Genomic DNA, 8,878 nt, shown 5'->3' with positions numbered 1-8,878 from the left:
GGGGCGGGGGCGGGGCCGGAGCCGGGCCAGGCGGCCGCGTGGAGGGCGGGGCGCGCTGCTCCCGAGGTGGCTCCGGCCTCCGGGCGCCCGCGCCGGGCTCGCACCCCTTCCCTGCCGCCCGGCGCCTCGGCTGCACCCGGTTGCCCCAGGCTCGGGGCTTAGTGAGCAGGTAACGGGGGGAGCCCTTGAGGGCTTGAGAGGAGATGGAGAGGGCGCGGGGAGGAGGCGGCGGAGGTCCGGGCTGGCGAGCCCCTCCAGCGGTTCTGGGTTGAGGGGCGTCGGGGGATGGCTTTACCTTTCCTTCTCCTGTAATGTCTTCAAAGTCTTAGAAAACCGCCCTTTCCCCTTCCCGGGACTGCTTGCAGCGAGTTACTTAGAAGGGGATTTAGGCTCCCTCACTGATGCTAGATTCCCCGCCCCCCCCAATCTGGTGGCTCCGAGGTCGTGGCTCAGGCACGAGTCCCTGCCGCAGACTTGCTGCCTGAGGACTCACCACCCGGTCCGCCGCCTTAACTCTTGGCACTTTGCCTTGTGTCGTGGGGACAGGATTTGTTCATAACATTTTTCTGATCTTCCAAAAAAAAAAAAAAGAGATTAATGAGATTCTGTATTCCTCCCCCCTAGCCTCCATTTTTTCTTTTTCTTTCTTTTTCTTTTTTTTTTTTTTTGGTTAGTTTGTTCACTCTTGAAAGAGTGCAAAGGAAGTTGTTAGGCTCGACTAAGTAAAGGTGGAGGCAGTCGCACCTCGTGAGACCAGGAAACGTGCATAATGTCTGGGCGTGGCCCAGCCAGCCTCAGAAATCACCCCCACTCTGAACACCAAATCCCTGTCCCCAACCAGCTACCTTTCAGCTACTGAAACACCGAGTTAGGCTTCAAAATTTCCCTTGAGAAGTTGACTAACCTCCCTCCTCAGCCCGGAAAAAAATTAAAGATACCCATGAGATAGCATCATACAAAATAATTAGGAAAACCCTTATTGTGGCAGCTACTAATAAGCCTTCATAGGAGAGATGTACTGTCTTCCCCTACACTCCTAAAGATGCAGCTTTTCTGAATATTTTCCTAATCTAGTTAGAATCTCTGCAGTCACTCTGTGCAGGGCTATCCTTACATGCAAAGTCCTGAACTAGATGAACTGGGTGGGAGCAAAAAAAAAAAAAAAAAAAAAAAAGTTGTGATCTGGATTCTCAAGAATTTGAGGGAAGATAATATCTATGCGCAAATATTTGCAATGTAAAGCAATATGGGATCTATACCACAGAGGAAGTAAAAACTAGATGCTATAAGGATACAAACGGAAAGGATTGTTGAAGGGTGGTATTTGAGCAGGACTTAAAACACCAATGTTTATTAGGATGCTCTCAATGGGGAAGTACAGAGCTTTCTGTAATTTGGGTATTTTTCCTTTAGAAAGAGGGGGGAACCATTGCAGGAGAAATGGAGGGGTATCCTTTCTAGGCAGTGAGCTCAGCAATAATGTGCCCAGTATTTATTGGACTTTTGCCAGGCTCTGGTTAGTGGTAGAGCATGAAAATGTGAAAAAGTCTTCCTTCATATTTACAGATTCTTCTGCTTGTATGACACTTCCCCCTGGCTGGCTGTCCCTTCTTAGTTCTCAGTGTGGCCTTTCCATTTCCTGTGCTAGACTATGAGCTCCATGAGAGCAGAAGCTTTGTTTTCCCAGTATGTAGAAGATGGTCTGATGCAGAGGGTGCTTAATAAATACTTGTTAAATGGATAATGGGAGAGCTTATGGGAAAAGCTTACTGGGAAAACAGACAAGACCTGACAATTACAGCATGATTTCAAAAAGGATAATAAAAGCAGTGTAGTACTTGGGAAACAGGGAAGGAGAGACCCACCTCCATGTTGGGTGGAGAAAATGGTCACAGAAAAGTATCGTTGGCACAGCATCTTAAATGATGCTGGCACTTGCTCAGGTGGATATGAGAGGAAGGCATTCCAGACAGAAGGAATGCTACATGCAAGAGCTGGTGTAGCAGAGTTGAGAGTATGTAGAGTATGGTGTGCAGGGGGCCAGAGGCAGAAATTCAGACTCAGAGCTTTGTTAGTTAAGGAGAATGACACATCAAGGTTCATGTTCTAGAAAGATGATTGAAGAGTAGATTGAAAGGGGGAGTCTGACCATGGGAATATATTTGTTCTGTGTTAGAGATCCAGGTGAGAGCTGATAAAGGCCTGAACAAAAGCAGGTGAAGGAAGGACAGGCAACATGTAAGAGAGATACAGCTAACAGTTCTTCTATTGATGAGGGGATCGAGGAGGTCAGTGTGACTATCGGATTCTGATTAGGGCAATTGAGGTGTCATTCATCAGGAAAGATACTGTGACCTGGCTTTCATTGCCTTCCCGCAGCTTCCATACCTACTTACATCTGCTTGTACATTTATTCACCTAGCTAGTATCTGCAAGGGACAGTGTGAGATGTGGAAGACAATACATTTAGGCCACAGCATAAGTCATAAAATGTTAGTGCTATGAGGAATTTTAGGGATTAGCTCAGGCTCTGCCACAAGGTTGTCTTTGTAGTTGATTAGAATAGGCTTTGCATTTCAGCTCTTGGATGCTTGAACTACATCCATCACACTATCTCAGAACAGTTCGGAATAGGAATTTTCAGGAGACATTCCAAAATGGAAGATGATGCTTCTGACTTTGCACTTTTAAATTCAGTCAATTTTGCTATTACTAGTTGGCTTCTTTGTAAATATTAAAGGCATCTGTGGGAATAAAAAAGTCTTCAACTAGCCTGAACATGTGTTTCAGGTAGTATAATGCAGATGAATGAACAAGGGAAAGGTACCTGAGGCTTTAACCCAGTTCTGGCTTTGTTAGGAATTACCTGTGTGTCTTTAGGCAGTCAGCTAGCCTCTCAGGGCTTCACTTTCCTCTTTTACAAACTGTAAAGTATAATCTGAAGCAGTGATTCTAAATTTGGGCTACATGTTATAATCTCTGGGAATGCTTTAAAAAGTCCTAATGCAAAAAAAAAAAAAAAAAAAAGTCCTAATGCCTAAAGCCTATCTCTAGAAATTGTGATTTTGTTATTTTGTTGTTCTGGGGTGAAGCCTGAGTTTTGTTGTGTTTTCATTTTGTTTTTAAATTCTGATGATTCCAGTGTACATCCAGGTCTCCAACTTTATAGTTCTGGAAGTTTGAGAACAACAACAACAGTAATAATAGTAGGCTGACTGATTTGGGTAGATTTGCTCATGAAATCATATGACAGACAAAAAAAGAAAGAGCTTAACATTAATTGTAGAGCTGTTGCTATGTAGAGAGTACTATGCTAGACAGTGGGGAAATATAAAATCTCCAGTGTTAATACAGCCAAAGAAAGAAGCAAACAAAATATAAGTGAAGCTAATTCCCTTTAGGAAAGGCCCATTTCCCAAAAGAGGTATTGTCTCTGTTTCTTCCAGAATTAAAGAGGAGCAGGGTGTAACACCTCAATTTTAAAAAATCCATTTATTATAACAGGAGGACCTTTATAAGAGCAAAGTGGGATGAAATGACTGTTGTGGATTATGAGGGGCTTAAACTGGATCTTAAGGTGAAAGGGGATACAGTCTGGAAGGGAGACAGAGGGAGCAGATTGGAGAGAATGGTAAACAAGACATGATGATAGAAGGAGTCAGGAGGATAGGTGCAGCCGTCTTAAAAGGGCCCTGAATTCTTGGGTAGGGAGTTTGGATTTAATTCTGTAGCCAAGAGGGAAGATGAGAAGAGTAGCATCATCAGAACCATGCCTTAAGACTAATAATGTGGAAGAATGAATTAAAATAAATAAAAGAACAAGGGATACCACAAAACTTGCAGTCAGTCAAAAGGGAGGTAGAAGGGTTTACCCTGGAGTATGGTAGAGGAAATGAAATTGCAGGGACGTTTGGAAGGAAGAATTAGCTGTTTGATTTGATAGGAGGGGTAGAACAGAGTGAGGAATCAATACTGATGCACTTCTTCATATCATCAAGTGTTGGTGACTGGGAAAGAACATACCGCAGGTAGGAATATAGGGACATAATACCTAAAAGGCGAGCTAGTTGGTGTATGTATGCAGAAGATGATCTCAGTATCTTAAGTTTAAAGAACTTTCAAAATATTCTTTTGATAGTGAGAACATGGACTGAAACTCAAGATAAAGGTCAGTGCTGGAGATAATAGTATGGGACAGGTCATCAAACCCTGAGTGTGGATGTGTTTTTTGAAGACCAAAAAGAGCAGAAGACCAAAGATTGGACCTCAAGGAAATCCATACTTAGGAGATTTAAGCAGAGAAGTAGACCAGAAAGAAAGTCAGTGGGATAGAAAAACCTGGAGGGTTTTTGTTTGTTTGTTTTTCCAAGGTCTTTTTTTGTTTTTTGTTTTTTAAGTAGGCTCCACACCCAGCATGGAACCCATCGCTGGGCTTGAACTCACAACCCTGAGATCAAGAACTAATTTAAGATCAAGAGTTGGATGCTTAGCTGTCTGGGCCACCTAGCTGTCCCAAAACCTGGAGTTTTAATAAAGCCTAGGAAAGAGGGACTGACAAAAGGGAGGAGGCAGCAGTGAGCCCTGTGCTTTGAAAGTCTAAGAGCATGACAAAAGGCCAGTGTATTTGACCGGTGGAGACCAGTGGGGATCACTGGGGCCTTTGCATTTCAGCATCTTTGTGAATGTAGTTCCCATCACAAGTAAGGTAAAAGCCAAACCCCTACACAGCTCACGCAGAGCCCCACAAGATCTGGCCTTGCCCCACCTCTCCTTGCTCCTCATCCTCACTGGTGACATGGGTTTTTTGTTCCTCAGACACTCCCAGCATGTGACTTCTTCCTCTGCACCTGCTCTTCCTTCTCTCTGTAGCCATCTCTGTCTCATCCCTCCTTCCTGTGGCTCACAGGCCTCTTCCAGCATGCTACTCAGATTTATCCTCCACACAAAGCCCTTCCTTGTGTGAAAAGCCACACCGTATCCCTTTGTCATTCTCTATCCCCTTACCATGATTTTTTTTTTTATTCAGGGCTGTACTGATGATTTTCTAGGGCTGCTATCACATTTTACCAAAAACTGGGTGGCTTAAAACAACAGATGCTTATTCCCTCGCAGTTCCGGATGCCCGAAGTCTGGAATCCTGGCGAAACCAAGGTGTCAGTGGGGTTCATTCTTTCTGGAGGCTCAGAGGGAAGATTTGTGCTGTCTCTCCTAGCTCGTATGTGCCCTGGCACTGTTGGGCGTACCTGACTTGCAGCTGCAGCCCTGTAGTCTCTGCCTTCATCTTCACATGGTGCTTTCCCTGTGTGGGTGTGTGTCTCTCTGCCTGCATTTCCCTCTCAGAAGGACACCTGTCATGGATCCGTCTGAGGATCAACTATGACCTCATCTTAATGTGATTGTACCTGCAAAGACTTAATTTTTTTATTTTTTAAAGATTTTATTTATTTATTCATGAGAGACACAGAGGCAGACACAGGCAGAGGGACAAGCAGGCTCCCCACAAGGAGCCCGATGTGGGACTCAATCCCGGATCCCAGGGTCACCCCGTGAACCAAAGGCAGACACTCAACCACTGAGCCACTCAGGCATCCCAAAGACTTTGTTTCTGGATAAGAAAGGTCACATTCTCAGGTACTGGGGTTTAGGAGTTCCAGCATATTTTTTGGGGGGGCGGGGATACAACTCAATCTACAACAAGAATATGTACTATTATGTTACACACTTACTTATTTATGTGTTTGTGTTCTTTCAGGCACTGAAATATAAGCCCTTAGGACTGGGACACAGTTTTATTCGATGCTTTCTGGGTCCTGCCAGAGTGCCTGGAATGCTCAATATTGGTTGAATCAATGCCTCAGTGAAATTGGTCTCTCTAAAATAGAGGAAGATTTGGATAATGAGGAAATAGGGAAAGTTGGTTAAAAAAAGCCCTTCATTCAAGAAGCTTAGGAGGTTGAAAAAAGAACAAGGCAGTGGTTGACTCAAAGGATTCCAAAGATTGAAGCTTAGGGCTCACCTGTGAGCCACTTTCCCTATGAGACAGTTACTAGAGTCCAAGAAATACCTCTCAGCTCTGCAAGAGAAGAAAATGAAATTGTCAGCTTTTCTAGGTCCAAGAGAACTGACTTAGAATAGTCAGACTAAAAAGAGATGAATCTGAGGCCAGAGTGCCATGTAATCATTAATGGGTGGCTCAAGAGCTAGGATTGATTTTCCTGCCAAGGGTAGTATATTCACTAATGATATCAATTTATGCACCCAAAGGTGCTTGATAAATATGGAAGTTTAGAGGCAGCAGAGTTTGATATTTCTCCAGGGATATTCTATCAAGTGATGGTAGCTGATGTACTCTCTTTTTGGGATGAGTTTTCCCAACTGTTTGTGAGAGCCACCTCCAAAGATTCTGGTGTAGGCTTGAATACTTGAAGATCACTTGAGATTCGGTGTATTTAACAAGTTCTCCAGGTAATTTTCATGATCAGGCATTTTGGGAAATGTTACCTGGAATTGTTCTTAATCCTTAGTTAGTGGCAAATCCCAGCTTAGAATTAAGCCCAGTGGTCTCAACCGTGCCTACTGGACTCCCACAATTCATTTCTTAGATTGAAGGTGTGTCTTTCTGCTCAGCAGTTGTCATACTTGGGAAATCTGCTTTCTGTGGGCTCAGTATATGCTTGAGTGACTCAGCAAATGAAACGCAGCCTTTTGATTATTCCTCTCTTTTATTGGGGACAGATGGAAGGAGCTTGATTTCTAAAATAAGTCCCTTTCCAATACAACTTGTGCTTCATTTGTAACTCAATAGTGAGTGACGGGAATTGAATCTCGATAGAATTCCAATTAGTAGATACAGAAAGAATGAACTTACAATCTGTAATGGAATAACGAATCTGGACCCTGATCACAAATGACTGCTAAAATCATTAGGTACAAACTGTTGGGGAAGTTTATACTAGATGAAACGGATTGACAGTACCCGAAACCACTGACCAGAGACCATCACTGAGAGAGACTTTTTGTGTGCATCCTAATGTGATGCAGTAGGAAGAACAGAGCATCTCTTTCAAGTGTTGTTTCAAAATAACTAACTCAAATTTGAGCAAGCCTCTGGTCCACCTATTTAGAAAATATAGGGAATAGATGAATGTATTAAACCACATTTCATGTATTCAGTTGTTCAGATTCAGAAATAAGAGAATGTACAGCCTTGCTACTTCCAAACTGTGGACTGCAACCAGCGACATCGATAGCTCCAGAGAGCTTGTTAGAAATGCAGATTCTCGGCCAAATGAATGAGAATCTGCATTTTAATAAGATTCTTGGATCGTTCTTATGTGCCTTAAATTTGGAGAAGCATTGTACTGGAAATGACCTCATGCTTTCAACAGACAATGGAAAGGAAAGAGAAAGAAGGGAACTGTTAAGTGATATGGGAGGATATATTACTGCTTTGTTGGGCCTGCAGGACTGAATGATGCCCAGTATTGTCAATAGGAAAAGAGATTTAGGGGATGTGTTCTAATCATCACTACAGTCAAATGAAGGCTTGTAGTGGAAGAGCCTTGGTATGGGGATCCCTGTTAATATGCTGCCGAGTTGGTTCCCACACTAGAGTATAATCGTGTTTCAGACGATTCAGAAATTCAGTGCAGAACTTGAGTATGTGACATCTCTATTGTCCCCAAAGTTTGAAAAGAGTACAGGCTTGTCTTACCTTTAATCTATTTCAGATGTTTTTCTCTGAACTTCAGAAGTTTTGTTTTTGCCTGAACAAACTTCAGAGCCTCTTGAGCCCATTCCCATTTCTAAAAGGACATTGGATTGGATCTCAAGGAGACTGTCCAACACTCAATTTCTAGGATAAATAAATCATTGAAAAATCTCAAGTGTATATGACTAAGATAGTGTATAGGACTAAGGATAGTCATCAAATAGAATGAAAAACCAAGGCAGACTGTCTTCATCAGCCAGACCTTTCCTTGTCCACACTTTTCACATATGTCTAAGATCTTGATGCCAAATTACGGGGGGGGGGGGGGGGGGGGGGCGTGGAGGGTGTGGAGAGAATTGCATCAGCTGGCTGTGCGGTGGTCCAGGCAGCACCTCCAAGGAGACCCTTTGAGCTGTTGACCCAGGGCTTAGATGACGTAGTTGAGCCCATCCTTGTTTTACCTGCCAGGCATGACTAGATGGGAGGGGTCCAGAAATTGGTCTACCATATGTTTATTTCTTTACAAGTTTTACTTTCCAGAAGTATTTTAAATTGGCCATGCTACTTAAGGAGCAGAGTTTTATATTTTGCTTTAAAATGTTGGTTTCCTTTTTTATATGATGTCTTTCAGAATTTGCCCACTTTTCTGGTATAACTAATTCTGATGGCTGGGAATAAAGGACGTGGACGTGCAGCTTATACCTTTAATATTGAGGCAGTTGGATTTGGCAGAGGTGACAAGTTACCTGATGTAGCATTGAAACCACCCCCGCTATTTCCCGTAAGTACATTGGAAAGTGGATTTTTCAGGATTTGTTTTTTCGTGTTTCAAAGAAAATTAAAATTCTATATAGGACTGAATATAGGATATCATTGTAATATTTAAATGTAAGAAAGTAAAAGAGTGTGATTTGCTGCTGCAATTCTTATCTGAACCTCTTCTAATTTTAACAGTGCTTTCTTAAAACACAGAAAAAACTGTGTACACCTTTTCACAAATCTACTCAGTACTGTGTAAACTAAGAAATAATTTTTTTTTCAATTCCTGCATATTCTATTGCTATTTTTGATGTACTCCAACATCAAAATAGTATTTCTGAAAGTCAGGCTAGGTTTTACAATGATCCCTAATGGACCTTACTCTACCAGACTTTCACTTAATGATTT

The 8,878-nt window shown here is 42.7% G+C and overlaps 1 protein-coding gene across 2 annotated transcripts in view; it reads left to right on the top strand.

Annotated features, from left to right (window-relative positions):
• Positions 1 to 17: 17 nt before the first annotated feature.
• The window catches only part of POLR3G (RNA polymerase III subunit G), a 42,275-nt gene continuing 33,414 nt past the window's right edge, over positions 18 to 8,878 (top strand). For both annotated transcript variants that reach the window (XM_025992913.2, XM_025992912.2), the window contains exons 1-2: positions 18 to 169; positions 8,343 to 8,492. In XM_025992913.2, the coding sequence (XP_025848698.1) occupies positions 8,376 to 8,492 (117 nt within the window). In that variant the 5' untranslated portion in view covers positions 18 to 169; positions 8,343 to 8,375. The remainder of the gene's footprint in view (positions 170 to 8,342; positions 8,493 to 8,878) is intronic.

The sequence above is a fragment of the Vulpes vulpes genome, chromosome 14, assembly GCF_048418805.1.
Source record: "Vulpes vulpes isolate BD-2025 chromosome 14, VulVul3, whole genome shotgun sequence".
NCBI lineage: Eukaryota > Metazoa > Chordata > Mammalia > Carnivora > Canidae > Vulpes > Vulpes vulpes.
Note: the sequence above shows the minus strand (reverse complement) of the source record. Positions and strands in the feature narration are given on the sequence as shown.